At 42.6% G+C, this 14,905-nt stretch overlaps 1 protein-coding gene across 12 annotated transcripts in view; it reads left to right on the top strand.

Moving 5' to 3' along the window:
* Window positions 1-11,618: 11,618 nt before the first annotated feature.
* Window positions 11,619-14,905, top strand: part of Kalrn (kalirin RhoGEF kinase) — a 611,632-nt gene continuing 608,345 nt past the window's right edge. For 8 of the 12 annotated variants that reach the window (XM_070030027.1, XM_070030026.1, XM_070030024.1 and 5 more), the window contains exon 1: window positions 11,619-11,722. In XM_070030027.1, the coding sequence (XP_069886128.1) occupies window positions 11,650-11,722 (73 nt within the window). In that variant the 5' untranslated portion in view covers window positions 11,619-11,649. The remainder of the gene's footprint in view (window positions 11,723-14,905) is intronic. The other 4 variants (XM_070030032.1, XM_070030030.1, XM_070030031.1 and 1 more) reach the window with 2 other exon arrangements.

Raw genomic sequence — 14,905 nt, 5'->3', positions numbered from 1 at the left:
ACTTGCCTCTGTCAGTATAGATTACTTTGCCCAGACTGTTTTCTTTCATTCAATTAATTATTTTGAGATTTATTCAAATACTGAGTAATATTCCATCATATGGATATATCATAATTTGTTTATCCAATCATTTGTTGATGGATTTTTGGATTGCTTCCTAGCTTGGGCTCTTATTAATGAAAGTGCTATGAATATTTGCATACAAGTCTTTGCATGGACATTTTATTTCTTTTGGATAAATACCAAGAGTGACAAGATTGGGTCAATTGGGTCATATGGTGGGTGTATGTTTAACTATTTAACAGTAAACCACCAAACTACTTTTCTAAAATAGTTGTACTATTTTATATTCTTTTTTTTTTTTCTTCAGTTAGATGCCTGGGCTCTATCTCTGATTTTTTTTTTCTTTTGCTTGAGGCTAGCGCTCTACCACTTTGAGTCACAGCTCCACTTCTGGTTTTCAGGTGGTTAATTGGAGACAAGACTTTCCTGCCCAGGCTGGCTTTGAACTGTAATCCTCAGCTCTCAGCCTCCTGAGTAGCTAGGATTACAAGCATAAACCACCAGTACCCAGTGCCATTTTACACTTTTATCAGAAGTATACAAAAGTTTCATTTCAGATCCATTTTGACATCATCACCAACATTTCACAGGTTCATTACTGTAAATTTTAGATATTTTTATTCATTTATTCATTTTTTTTAATTACTAAGGTTTCAACTTAGGGCCTTGAACTTGCTAGACAGATGTTCTACCAGTTGAGCCATGCTACTGCCATTTTATGCTCTCATAGTTTTGGGATAGAGTCTTCCTTTTTGCTTACATAGACTTGAACTATGATTCTCTTATATAAAATTATGGCCATAGTGGGGATGACAGACCTGCACAAATCATGCTTCCTTTTTCTGTTGAGACGAAGATCTAATATTTTGCCCACACTGGTCTGGAACCACAATCCTTACCATCTTAGCCTCCCAAGTAGCTAGGATTGTAGGTATAAGCCACTGTGCCTTGCTTTTAGTTGTAGACATTCTAACAGATGAAGGTATCGCATTGTGATTTTATTTATTCAGTCATGGGGCTTGAACTCTGGGCCTGAGTGCTATCCTTCAGCTCTTCAGCTCAAGACTAGTGCTCTACCATTTGAGCTATAGCACCACTTCCGGTTTTCTGGTGGTTTATTGGAGATAAGAATTTCACAGAGTTTCCTGCCCTAATGATATCGAGTATTTTCTCATGTCTATTTGCTGTCTATATATCCATTAAAGTGAGTATCTATTCAAATGTTTTTCCCAGTTTGAAAAATTGGGCCAGGTGCTCTTGATTCATGCCTACAATCCTAGCTGCTCAGTAGGCTAAGATCTGAGCCAGCCCAGGCAGACAAATCTCAAAGATTCTTATCTCCAATTGGTCAGCATTAAACTGGATTGGTGACATAGCTAAAATGGTAGAGTTCTATCCTTGAGTGAAAGGAGTAAGGCTCTGAGTTCAAGCTCATAGTGTTAGGTTTTACATTTAAGCCTGTGATCTATTGTGAGTTAATTTTTGTGATTAGAACAAGATGTGGCTATAAGTTAATTATTTTTAACATAGGGGCATTGTGACAGGTAGAATAATGCCATAGATCTCTAAATCCTAGTCTTTAGAATTGGTAAGTGTATTAAGTTACATAACAATGGGGGAATTAAATCTGTAGTTGAAACTAAGGTTGGTAATCAGTTAACATTAAGATAGAGAAATTACCTACGATTTATCTAGGTTTGTCCAATGTAATAAGTGCTCCTAGAAGTAGAAGAGGGAGGGCTTGAAAGAACATCTCAGTGGCAGAACACACGCTTTGGGTGAAAAAGGCCTTGGGTTGAATCTCCAACACACACACACACACACACACACACACACACACACACACACACACACACACACACACACACACACACACACACACACACACACACACACACACACACACACACACACACACACACAGTTACTCACAAAGAGCAGCACTAAAGAGAAACTCCAAAAGATGGAATGAGAGATGGACTTTGCCTGCCATTTCTGATTTTGAAGATAGAGAAGGGAACACAAGCCAAAATCCAAGTGACTTCTAAAAGTAGAAGTAAAGAAATGGATTATTTCTTAGATCCTCCAGAAAGAACACAATCCCTGCTAAAACCTTTAGTCAAGTGAGACCCATTTTGACTTCTGAGTTCCATAACTCTAAGATGTTTTGGTGCAGTAACTCAGCTCATAAAATTTGTGTTTGTGTTTAAACCTCATAAAATGTATGGCAATTATGTATAGCAGTCATTAAAACACTAATTCTTCAGTTGTTCAAGCACCATTTGTAAAGACTATCATTTTTATACCGGATTCCTTTGATCTTGGTTGATAATCATTTCATTATATAGATATGATATGAGTTTATTTCTGCACTTCATTTCATTCCATTGATTTATACCTCTACATTGCCACAATTATAGTAAGTCTTTATAGTAAGTCTTAAAATTGAGTAGCATAATACCTCTGGCTTTTTTTCTTGTCTTTTCTAGGTTCTTTGTGTTGAATCAACTTACCTATTTCTACAAAAAAAATCCAACTAGAATTTTGACTGTAATTGCACTGAATCCATAAATCAATTTGGAGAAAATTAATGACTTGTTCATGACACAATGTATTTCTCCCTTCACTTAGAAATTCTTGTTTCTTTTTGAAATGTATAGTTATGTGTATTTTAAAAATCAAATTGAGACTTTAAGTTTCATATTCTCCATGCTAATCTAGTGATATTTTTAAAAAAATCAAGTCCTAAACCTTCATTGCTCAGGTGTAAAAATAGAATTTATTTTTATATTGGTCTTTTTGTTTTGAAACTTTCTGAGTTAAACTATTGTTAATGCTAGTAGCTTTATTTATTTTCTGATAGGTTTTGTAGAATATTTCTAAATAGCAATCATGTTATCTCAGACCAAAGACAGTTTTACCTCTTCATCTCTGTTTTGGATGCTGTTCACTGAAAGCGTTTCTTAATGCACTGGCTAGAATTGTTCTTAGCGTACTGTTCTTAGTGCACTGTTCTTAGTGCACTGTCTAGAACATCTTGAATAATGTTGATCAAGAGCAAGAGTGGGAATCTTTCCTTGTTTTGATGTTAGAGGAAAAACATTTAATTTTTAACTATTAACTATGACATTGTGATTAGGTGTAGATGCCTTTTATTAAACATCAGTTCCTTCTGTTAGTTTATTTTATTGTAAAGTTGATGTACAGAGAGATTACAGTAACATAAGTAATGAATACATTTCTTTTTGAACAGTGTCACCTCTTTCCTCATTTTCTCTGTTTTTTTCCTTCACAACCCTCCCCCACAAGTTGTAAGGTTCATTTTCACCATAGCATCTAGTGAGTACCACTGCTGCATTAGTTTATCCTGTGTCCCACCATTACTGTGCCCCAACCTTACTTTCCCCCAAACAGATAAACTTATATACAAGACAAAAGGTAAACCAAAAACAGCAACAAAGGAGAAAAAATGAAGCAAAATAACATAAAACCTCTTGTTTCTATTTTTGGAGTTCATTTTGATAAACATAATTTAATATGATCATATGCCCACAGCTACTGAACCTTTGTGATCCTCTCCTAAGAATATACTCCTTTGGTCTCACTGTGTGAATATCTAAAGTCCTGTATAATTTATCATGTCCAGGTGTATTTTTTTTGTCTTTTACCATCCTGTGAGTTTACTTGCAGATTATAGGCACTTTGTACTTACAACAAATGAAAGAATCCATGCAACCTATGTTTCTTTGGCTTACTTCGCTTAACATCTTTCTAAGTCTTTCCATTTCTTTGAGTTGAATTATACCATTTTTTTCTGACGGAAGCATAGAATTCTATTATATATATACATATATGTATATATATATCACATTTTCTTGATCCATTCATTCATTGAAGAGCATCTGGGTTGTTGGTTCCATATCTTGGCTATGGCAAACAATGCTGCAAGAACATGGTTATACTGGTAGCTTCAGTGTGGCCTTGTTTGTGGTCTACTGGATTAATGCCCAGGAGTGGAACTGCTGGGTCATAGGGAAGCTCTATGTTTAGTATTTTGAGGACTTTCCATACTGCTTTCTTGAGTAGTTGAATGAATTTATACTCCCACAAAACAGTATAGTAGTGCTCCCTCTTGGTCACATCCCTGCCAGCATCTGTTGTTATTAGTTTTCTTGATAATGACCACTAATTGGAGTGAGGTGAAATCTCAAAGTTGTTTTGATTTTCATTTCTTTTTATGGCCAGAGATGTTGAACATTTCTTCATTTGTGTATTGGCATTCTTACTACTTCTTCTGAAAAGTCTCTCTAAGTCTTTAGCCCATTTATTAATTGAGTTATGTATTTGAGGGTTAATTTGGGGGGAGGGTTAATTTTTTGAGTTCTAAGTATATTTTAGATATGAGGCCCTTTTCTGAAGCACAGGTAGAAATTAACTTAACTGAAGATGTGAAGGATCTCTATTATCAAAACTTAAAAAACCTGAAAAACGAAATTGAAACAGATTTAAGGAAATGGAAAAAACCTCCCATGCTCCTGGATTGGAAGGATTAACATTGTGAAATGGTAATACTGTTCAAAGCAATTTACAAATTCAATGCAATACCCATCAAAATTCCAACAACACTCTCCAATGATATAGAAAAAGCAATCTAAAAAGTCATATGGAATAATAAATGATCCAGAATAGCAAAAACAATCCTTAGCAGGAAGGACAGTGTTGAAGGAATATCAGTACCAAATTACAAAGCCATAGTAATAAAACAGCTTGGAGAATAGGCCTGGGGACCAATGGAACAGAATAGAAGACCCAGAAATAAGCACACAGACCTACAGCCACCAAATATTTGATAAGGGAACTAAAAACACAGAATGGAAGAAAAACAGCTTCTTTAACAAATGGTGTTGGCAGAATTGGCTATACACATACAGAAAACTGAAGCTAGATCTTTATATATCACCTTGCACCAGAATCAATTCTAAATGGATCAAAGACCTCATTGCAAGGCCAGATACCATGAAAATATTACAGGAAAGGATGGGGGAAACACTAGGGCTCCTTGGCACAGGTCAAAATTTCCTAAGAATCTAGAATCACAACAAATGAAAGAAAGACTAGGTTAGTGGGATTGCATCAAACTGAACAGTTTCTGCATGGCAAAGGACATAGCTAGCAAGATAAATAGACCACAGAATAGGGGAAGTTTTTGTTTTTATTCTAGCTATACTTCAGTTCTTACTTTGGTAGAAAATTTAACAAAAAGTGAAGATTGGGTTGTGTCACTCATTTGCCTTTTTCTGTATCTATGTTTTTATGGTATTTTTTAGTTTCTTGGGGCTGCTGTAAATAAAGTACCACAACCTAGGTGGCTTAAAGCAATAAAAATTTACTATGTCATAATTCTTGGGACTAGAAGTCTAAAATCAAGAGATTCACAGGTTCACACACTGCAGATTCTGGGTAGAATCTTTCCTACCTCCTCCTAGCTTCTGGTGGTGGCTGTCCATGATTGGTAGAGATTGCATGCTCTATTCTCTGCCTCTATCTTCCCTGTGTCTCTGTCTTCACATGGAATATTTTTCTTCTCTGAAGGACACCAGTCATATTGGATTAAGCTCTATTCTAATGACCTCATCCAAACTTAATTATATCTTTATATCTAAAAAAACTCTTATTTAAAAATAAGGTTGCATCATGAGTATCAGAGGCTAGGACTTCAGGGTGCCTTTGGAAGGGGCACAATGCAACTTACAGCATATGCTAAGTTACACGGATAGATTCAAATGTTCGACCAATTTTGCATTCTTGGAATGAATCTATCTGGTCATGGTATGTTATTCTTTAAAAATATTATTATTAAAATTTTTAATGTTATTAGATTTGATTTGCTGTATTATGCTCATGAAAGATAGTGGTCTGCTGTCCCAATATGGTCTTTGCTTAGTTCTGGTACTAGAATAATGCTGGCCTCATTACAATAGTTGGAAAACATCCCCTCCTTTTGGGTTTTGAGAAGAGTATTTGTAAAAATAATATCAACAATGTCATTCTTTCCTTAAATGTTTTGTAAAATTTACCAGTGAAGCCCTGGAAGTCTATATGTCATGAGAGTGCTTCTATAAGAAGTTTTTTTTTTTGTTGTTTTGTTTTGTTTCATCCCCATCATGGGGCTTGAACTCTGGGTCTGGGCGCTGTTCCTGAGCTCTTCAGCTCCAGGCAAGCTCCAGGTAGAGCGCCACCACTTGAGCCACAGTGCCACTTCTGGTGGTTAATTTGAGGTAAGAGTATCATGGACTTTCCTTCCCGGGCTGGCTTTGAACCATGATCCTCAGATCTCAGACTTCTGAGTAGTTAAGATTACAGGTGTGAGCCACTGTCACCCAACTTTGTAGGAAGTTTTTAGGTTACAAATTTCATTTAAGAGATATATGGCTATTTATTATTTACCATATCTAAGATATAGAACCAACCCAGATGCCCCTCAGTGGATGAATGGATCAAGAAAATGTGGCATACACACACACACACACACACACACACACACACACACACACACACACACACACACACACACACAAATGGAATTCTATGCCTCCATCAGAAATAATGACATTGCCCCATTTGTTAGGAAATGGAAAGACTTGGAAAAAATTATATTAAGTGAAGTAAGCCAGGCCCAAAGAAACATAGGTCCCATGGTTTCCCTTATTTGCAATAACTAGTACATGTGTAAGACAAGCAGAAAAGGTCAAAAGCTATGTACCTATGGCCATATAAGATGATGTTAAGCGAAATGAACCCCAAGATAGGAACACATTTTTTTCTTTCTTGCTATTGTTTCTAACGTATTTATAATGTACCATGAGATTTTTTTGTTTCTTTGTATGTTCCTCCCCTACAGTATAACCCCTGTTTTCACTGTACTATGTTAAAAACGAACTTTATAACTTCAGGGGGAGGGTAGTGGTGAAGGTGGGGGGGAAGGGCTGGAAGGGGAAAAACAAAAGAGGAAACAATGCTTGATACAAAATGTACTCATTATCTTGGGCATGTAACTGTAATCCCATTGTACAGTATTTTTACAATAGAAACATACAAAAAAGAGATATACGGCTATTTATCATATAGTTCTTCTTGAGTGAGCCTTAGAATTTGTGTCTTTCAAGCAAATTGTGCATTAGATGTAAGCTGCCAACTTCATGGCATACATTTTGCTATCTCTCCTTATTCTTTTTTTTTTTTTTTGCCAGTCATGGGGCCTGAACTCTGGGCCTGGGCGCTGTCCCTCAGCTCTTCAGCTCAGGGCTAGCACTCTACTACTTGAACCACAGTGCCACTTCTGGCTTTTTCTACTTATGAGGTAGTGAAGAATTGAACTCAGGACCTCATGCATGCAAGGCAAGCACTTTACCACTGAGCCAACTTCCCAGCCCCTCCTTATTATTCTTTATATATCTATTGAATCTGTGGTGATGCTACCTCTCTCATTCCTGATAATGACTTATTAGTTTTCTCTCTTGTTTACTGACCAATCTAGCTAGGTATTTATCAGTTTTTTAAAAAAATCTTCTCAACCTATTTTTAAGGTTCACTTATTTTTTCCTTTTTCTGTTATCTACTTCATTTCATTCTACTTTGATTTTTTTTGTTTTTAAACGTCTGTTTTTAAATTTATTTTATTATAAAGGTGATGTACAGAGGGATTACATTTACATAGGTCAAGTAATGAGTACATTTCTTTTTGAACATTGTCACCGCTTTGCTCTGCTGTTTTTGAAGTTCTGTTCTGCTTTGGTTTCATTTGCTCTTCAGGTGGAACAGAGGTCACTGATGTGAGGATTCTCATTTCTCTTAAAATTATAATTATTACTCTATATTAATTGTATAAATGAATGGTTTCCACTATGAAATTTTCATATATGCATATATCCTGAGTACTTTCTTTCCACAGTAGGTATTTAGCACCATAGTTCTATATACTGCTTTAGCTGCATACTACAGACATTTTTAGGATGTGCTTTCAGTTTCATTCACTTAACACTTCTTTCCAATATTCCCATTTGAATTCTTATATTTAGAAATGTTTTAGTATCCAAATATTTGGGAGATTTGCTTTCAGAATTTTGTTTTGTTATTGATTCTAACTTAATTCTCTTGTAGCAATAGAACATACTTTCTGTAATTTTTTAAACAACTGAGATTTAGTTTTTATTTAAGTTTATTGAGACTAGTGTTATGTTATTTAGTTTAGCTTGATAAATGTTATTTGTGAACTTAAAAAACATGCGTATCTACTATTATTTTATTTATTTATTTATGTTGGTGTCAGGGTTTGAACTCAGGGCCTCGGCACTGTCCCTGGGCTTCTTTTGTTCAATGCTAGCACTCTACCACTTAAGCCATATCTCTACTTCCAGCTTTTTATTTTTTTATTTTTATTTTTTAGTTTATTGGCAGCATGGGTGTCTTGAACTTTCCTGCCTGAGCTGGCATCAGATCTCAGCCTCCTGAATAATTAGGATTACAGGCCTGAGTCACCATCCCCTGGCTTATCTACTATTTTTGAGTGAAGAGTTCTGTCACTATCAGATTACTGGTTGATAGATTTATTTTTTTGTGTGTCAGTTGTGGAGCTTGAACTTAGGGCCTGGGCACTGTCCTGGGTTTTGTGTTCAAGGCTAGCACTCTACCACTTGAGCCACAGTGCCAACTCCTGGTTTTTGAGTGGTTAATTAGAGATAAGAGTTTCACTGGGACTTTGCTACCCAGGCTGGCTTCAAACCACAATCTTCAGATCTCAGAATCCTGAGTAGTTAATTACAGTCATGAGCCACTGATACCTGGCTAATAGAATTTTTTAAAGTCTTTTATGTCTTTATTTGGTATTCTATCAGTTCAAATATTAATATATCTAGCTATAATTATGAATGTTTATTTCTCCTTGCAAACCTATCAGTTTTATTTCACATATTTTGAAGCCTCTTATTAGGTGGAAAACTCCCAGGATTTTTATGTCCACTTGATGAAGTGAAATGTCCCTCTCTATCCCTTCCGAATAATCTTTGCTCTGAAATCTCTCTGATATTAATGTAGCTGTGAGCATTTAACACTTGAATATAAGTTGCTGTTATCTTTTTTGTGTAATTACATAAGGTAGTTTCTTTTATGTGTCATTACATAAGTTACTCTCCCATTCTAGGGCACATCTTTTGAAATTATGATAGAAACCTTCCTGCAAACATGAGATGTTTCCTGGGAATTGGGATGAGCAATCACCTTGCTAGGCCATGCACATTGGTAGTAGTTAACTGTAGCTCTGTTGTCATGTGCATGAATGACTTAGTATGCTGGCTGACCAAGGGAGAAGCATGGGATTAAGGGGAGAGCAAGATTTAGTAAAGACAAGTAACTGTATTCTCATTGTTAGAGAAGATAGTAGGTAGGATGCATCTGGCTGCTATAAGACACTTCAAGATGTCAGGGACAGATGAATTAGATCTCAGGACAGTGAGCTTGTGATCTCAGAGTCACTACTGAAGTAGATAAATGTACCCAAGGTTGAAGACAGGTACATTGTCTTTAATGAGTGAAAAACCAAGAAGTCATTTACAACAATAAGTTAATAAAAATGTCAAATACTGGGAGCCAGAAAGTATTCACTAAAAGGATACTCCGTTTCTCTCATTTGTTATTAGGGTAACCCAGTTGGAGGAGCTGGAAATGTCCTAGGTGCTTTGGCACCTGAAGAGAGGTGGAACCAAATTATTTCCCCGGAGACATACAGATCAAGGGGATGTTGACCAATGGGTAGCTGACCATCAACTATATACCAGCCTGTTTTTCCTATAGAGTGCATTTTAACACATTAGGTCACACCACTGCTCCATCTGTCTAAGTGAAGGTGACAACAAATATTCCTCAACACATTACATTAGAGTCTCAGGTCTAATGACCCTCTGTTTTGTAGGCTATACAGTTACTGGGATGATAAACAGACTACTGACTAATTATTGTTTAATTATTGCTTAAAAACCTATTGCCACAATACAATCACTGCATTAATTACCCCATACAGCATCTGCTTTCTTTTTTTTCTTTTTTTTTTTTCCCTCCCCATTTCGCCCCAGCCCTTTTCCCCACTTTAATTGAAAATCGGCTTGCTGTAACACCTCCTTTCTCTGGGCCAACTGGATCTCTCCATTCATACAAGCGAGAAGAACAAAACAGAGATGGCCCCAGGGATTAGGGAGTTTTGACAGCTGTCCAAGAGGAGCACAGAGATAGGGGCCAAGTACAGAGGCTGGACAGAGACAAACAAGACACAAGAGAGTTGACAGAAAGGACAGGAGAGATAGGCAGGGAGACACCACAAGAGGAATGCACTGGACAAAGATGCACGGAATCTTTGCAGAGATGTTGGCAGGAAAGCAAAAAAAGGGGGAAAAGGAACAAAACGGCTGAAAGATAAATAGGGAGGAGAATCCGGGAGGTTTAGGAGGGCAGGGAGAAGAAGGGGGACGAGGTCCAGCCTCTGAGGGACAGCTTGGGGACTGCTCTGGAGATCTGAAGGAGGCGGGGGGGGGGTGTTCCCCGGGCACACCTGGGAGTGGGTTGGGGTGGGGCTGAGGAGGTGGCGGCGCGCACGGGAGAGGCTGGGCGCGGGTGTGTGTGTGTGGGGGGGGGGGGTGGCCCGCAGTGCGGCCGCCGAGTTCCCCGCGAGCCTGGCGAGCGCCCTGCGGCCCCGCCCCCTGCTCGGCCGCCTCCTCGGCCAGAGCCCGGGCTTTTCCTGCGGGGCTCAGGAAGCCCGGCCTAACCCGGAGCGAACAATAGCTCGGGGCTCGTGCTGGTGGCTCTCGGAGGGCCGGCGCAGGCCGCGGGGAAGGCGGCAGCCGCGTCGCCGGGCGCCTCGCAGCGAGCTCCGGGGCCGGAGGGAGCCTCGGTGGAGCTCGGCGCTGCCCGGGTCATTGTTGGCCAGGACTGAGGGAGCGGGAGCCGGGGAGGAGCCGAGGAGGCAGCGGCGGCGGCCGCGCGAGCCAGAGGGGGAGCCAGAGAGCGCCCGAGCGAGCGCGCGAGCGAGCGAACGAGCCGGGAGGGAGACAGCGGAGAGCGAGCGAGCGAGCGAGCGAGGGAGGGAGGAGGTAGGGAGACAGGGAGGGTGGGAGGGAGGAGGAAAAATAAAGAGGAGAGAGGCGAGCAGGGCTGAACAATAGAGACGGGCGGACGGGCAAGGAGGAGAGCCAGCTGCCGCCGCTGGAGGACCGCGGGCGTCCAGGCAGCACGGACCCTCCAGCCTCGGCCCGGGCCCCGGTCCCGGCCCTGGCCCCAGACAGCAGGCGACCAGCGTCCCGGGGAAGGGGGACCATGGGGTGGCCGGCGGCAGGCGCCTGCAGCCCGCCGCGCGCCGCCGCCTGAGCCAGGCTCGGCGTCCTCTGCCTCAGCCCCGCCGCCCAGCGCCGGCTCTCGGAGCCCCCGCGGCCGCCGGCTCCGCGGCCACGGCCGCTGCGCCCTCCGCCCACCGGGCGCCGCGCCGCGCTCGGCCCCAGGCTTCGCCGGCGCCCGGCTGCCCGCGGACGCCCTTCCCCAGTCATGAACCCCCCAGAGGGGGCGGCGGAGGAAGGGGGAGCCACCGACTCGGACGTGGACGCCTTTTTCCGGACAGGTAAGCCGGGCAGGGGCTCAGGGCCGGGGTGACGGCGGCGGCTGCCTCGGACGCGGCGTCTCGGACAAGTTTGGGGACGGCAGGCTGTTGCCGGGGTGTGCGTGTTGGGGGGCAGCCTCTCCCCCCCCACCCCCTTTCCCTCCCTGGTCGTCCGGGCTGGAGTTGCCGAGATTCTTGTTGTTATGGCAGTGCTGGCTGCGTTTGGGGGAGGGCGTGGGGGCGGGGAGCTCGGCGCCCCTCGGCGTTCACCCCAGTTGCGGGAATGTGGGCTGGGGAGGCTGGAGGCGGTCCCCCTCGGGCCGCCTCCTCCCGGAGCGAGCGCAGGGATGGGGCGATGTTGGATCACTTTGCCGCGCGCCGCTCCGGCCCCTCCCTGGGCTCCCGGTTCTCCCCGGTGTCTGTCAGCGGGGCTCCCGGGTGCTCTGGGCCGGCACCCCACCTCCTGGCCAGAGCCCGGGGCCTTGATGTGAAGAGAGAGGCAGCCCGGAGGGGGTCGGGAGATGCTCCGCCGGCGGGGAGCTGACGGGCCCTCCCGGTGCGGAGCGGAGTGGAGCGGCACGAGTGTGCCGGGTGCGTGCGGGGAGCGGCAGGCGGACCCGGCTGGGCGGGAGGGGGGCGCTTCGGACCCCCACCTCGTTCTCGTGTCCAGTTCTGGGAACCGATGCGCTTTTAATCAGAACCGCTGGTTCCTGGAAGCGTGAGTTAGCGTCCCTCTCATACACACCCACCAAATCTTCGCTTGCTTGAGATGTCTTTGCGGCTCTTTGGCAACCCTGCCACCTCCCATAACCCAGAGGCCTGTAGCTCCTCCGGTTCCCATGCTCCACGTCCCTTCCCCAGCACCGACTCGGACCACCCTCATCTCCCACCACCTGTGGCCCTTGTCTCTCTGTCGGCCAGGGAGTCCCCAGATCCCCCATACCTGTGGCTTCCATCAGCTGCGGTTTGTGTAGTTCCCCATCTCCCCACATGTCTGGAACCATTTTGTCTGTAATCTTTGTCCCAAGCAGTCTGATAAGTTATGGGTCCCCCCACACATCTGCTCTCCTTTTGGAAAGTTGATTAGAGGACACGAACTGGTGGGGTCAGGGGTCGGGTTAACAGCAGCGGCTGCACATCCATCTGTTTCCTAACTGCATTGCCTTGCCCTGGAGGTCAGCTCTAGGGAAGGGAGTAAGGTTCTTTGTTGAGAAGACTTGTGGTACTGGAAATCAACACTTAGCTGGTCTCTATGGTCATTCTCTGGTTGGTCTGGAAAAGAAAGAGGGTAGGGACTGATGTGTCAGAGGGTTTGGGAAGGCTGCTGGAGCCTGTCTTCTACTCTGCTTCCAGGGCTTAGCCTCTCCTCTTTCCTTCCACCCCCTTAGCTGAGGAGTCAATATTCATATTCTCTCTCCTCTCTGTCTCCCCTCTCTCCCTCTCCCTCTCCCCCTTCCCCTTCCCTCTTCCTCTCTCCTTCGACTCCATCCCCCCTTTCTCTCACATCCCCCCCTAGATTCTAAAGGGGTTTCTGACTTGAGTTTATAATCTAGGAAAGAGGTTCTGAAGCTAAATGACAGCCTGGAACCCTCTCCAGAAGGGCCCACCTGATTTCGGTTTTAGCTCTTAGCATTCTCTTAGCTCTGGGTGGTGATATCTGGGGGAGATATCTTGTGAAGTGTGTGTGTCTTTTCACTTTCCTTTCCTAGAACCCACTTTCATGTTTTGGTGCCCACTCTTCCTTCCCTTTTCCTGCTATTCCATCACAAGGACACATACCGTCTTTGTCCCAGGCCCCTGGAGCAGAGCTCCAGTTTCTGGAGCCTAGCTTATTTCTGACAAATGAATTCACAGTGTTAACGGTGTAAATGGTGTTAATGGTGTTAATGGCCTATAATGGTCCAATGTGTTACTTTTCCCAGGGCCTTTCAAAACACAACTATAGCTTACATTGTCTACTCCTAGTTCAAATCACAGAGTAAGTAGTAGAATGAGGTTCAGTCTCCTGTGGGACTCCTGTTGGAGATAGTCTTCTTCAGGGAGAAGCCCTGCTTCAATCCTCAATGCATAAAGATGGAAATGACTGATGACTTCTAGCAAGTTACAAAGGAGAATGGATGTAGGACCACCCTCTACCCTGTCTGGCTCTCTCTGTTGTAATTTCTGATCTTTGCCCCACTTCAGTCTCTAGCAGAAAAGCCATATTTCTGAACCTTCTTCATTCTGTTCTCTACCTCTATGGATATAACACCATACCTGGTTGGCTGTATGGAATATAAATTCATTTAATTGAACAATTGAGAAACCATCAAACAAAATCACAAAGTTTCTAGCACCAGAATTACTGAATTCTTTGTGGTGGAAAATTTTGCATGCATAAAGAGCAGATTGGTAATTACTTTGTCTAAACCCTGGCATACTCTGCCTCTAATTGGGCATGTTCTAAATAATTCTGTCATTGGTTCCTTACTTGTCTTCTGATTATTTTGGCATTTTAGTTCTTTTGACCAAATAAGCTATATTTCCTAAATCTCATTTCCCTTCACACTTGTGTATACATGTACAAACATATCGCACCCCAGCCCGCTATTTGTATACATGGGTGGACTCCAGATAGTCTTTTTGGGAATTCTGTGTTCAAAGCCTGAGGAAATATGGTACAACTTTTAGATTTTAATTTAATTAAACTTGTTGAGCTGTGTGTGATGGCTCATGTCTATAGTCCTGGCTAAGATGTGAGGATCTTAGTTTAAAGTCAGCCTGGGCAGGAAAGTCCTTAAGATTTCTATGTCCATTTAACTGCCAAAAGGCTGGAAGTGGAGTTGTGGCTTAAGTGGTAGGGTAATAAGTGTTATCCTTGAGAATTAAAATCTCAGATATAGAACTTAGTCTCTAGGTTCAAGATCCAGGACTGGCTAAATAAATAAAATGTGTGTGCGTGCGTGTGTGCTCGTGTGTGTGTGTGTGTGTGTGTATGTGTGTGTGTGTGTGTGTGCATGTGTGGTGTGTTGTACTGGTCATGGTTATGAGGCAGAGAAGGCGAGATAAAGGAATTCAAAACTGAGAATAAAAGCCAACTGACAGGTCAATCAAGAAGAGCTTTTCAACTTCTGCAAGACACAGTCTGCTGTCCAGGGTGCTGTGGAACACAAAATATTCAAAGTCTGCCCTCCAAGAATTTCTAGATTCCTGTTTAATTAGTTG

This window comes from Dipodomys merriami, unplaced genomic scaffold (assembly GCF_024711535.1).
Source record: "Dipodomys merriami isolate MVZ:Mamm:240054 unplaced genomic scaffold, mDipMer1.0.p SCAF_2, whole genome shotgun sequence".
Taxonomy (NCBI): Eukaryota; Metazoa; Chordata; class Mammalia; order Rodentia; family Heteromyidae; genus Dipodomys; species Dipodomys merriami.
The sequence above is the reverse complement of the archived record's forward strand: the minus strand, read 5'-3'. Positions and strand labels throughout refer to the sequence as shown.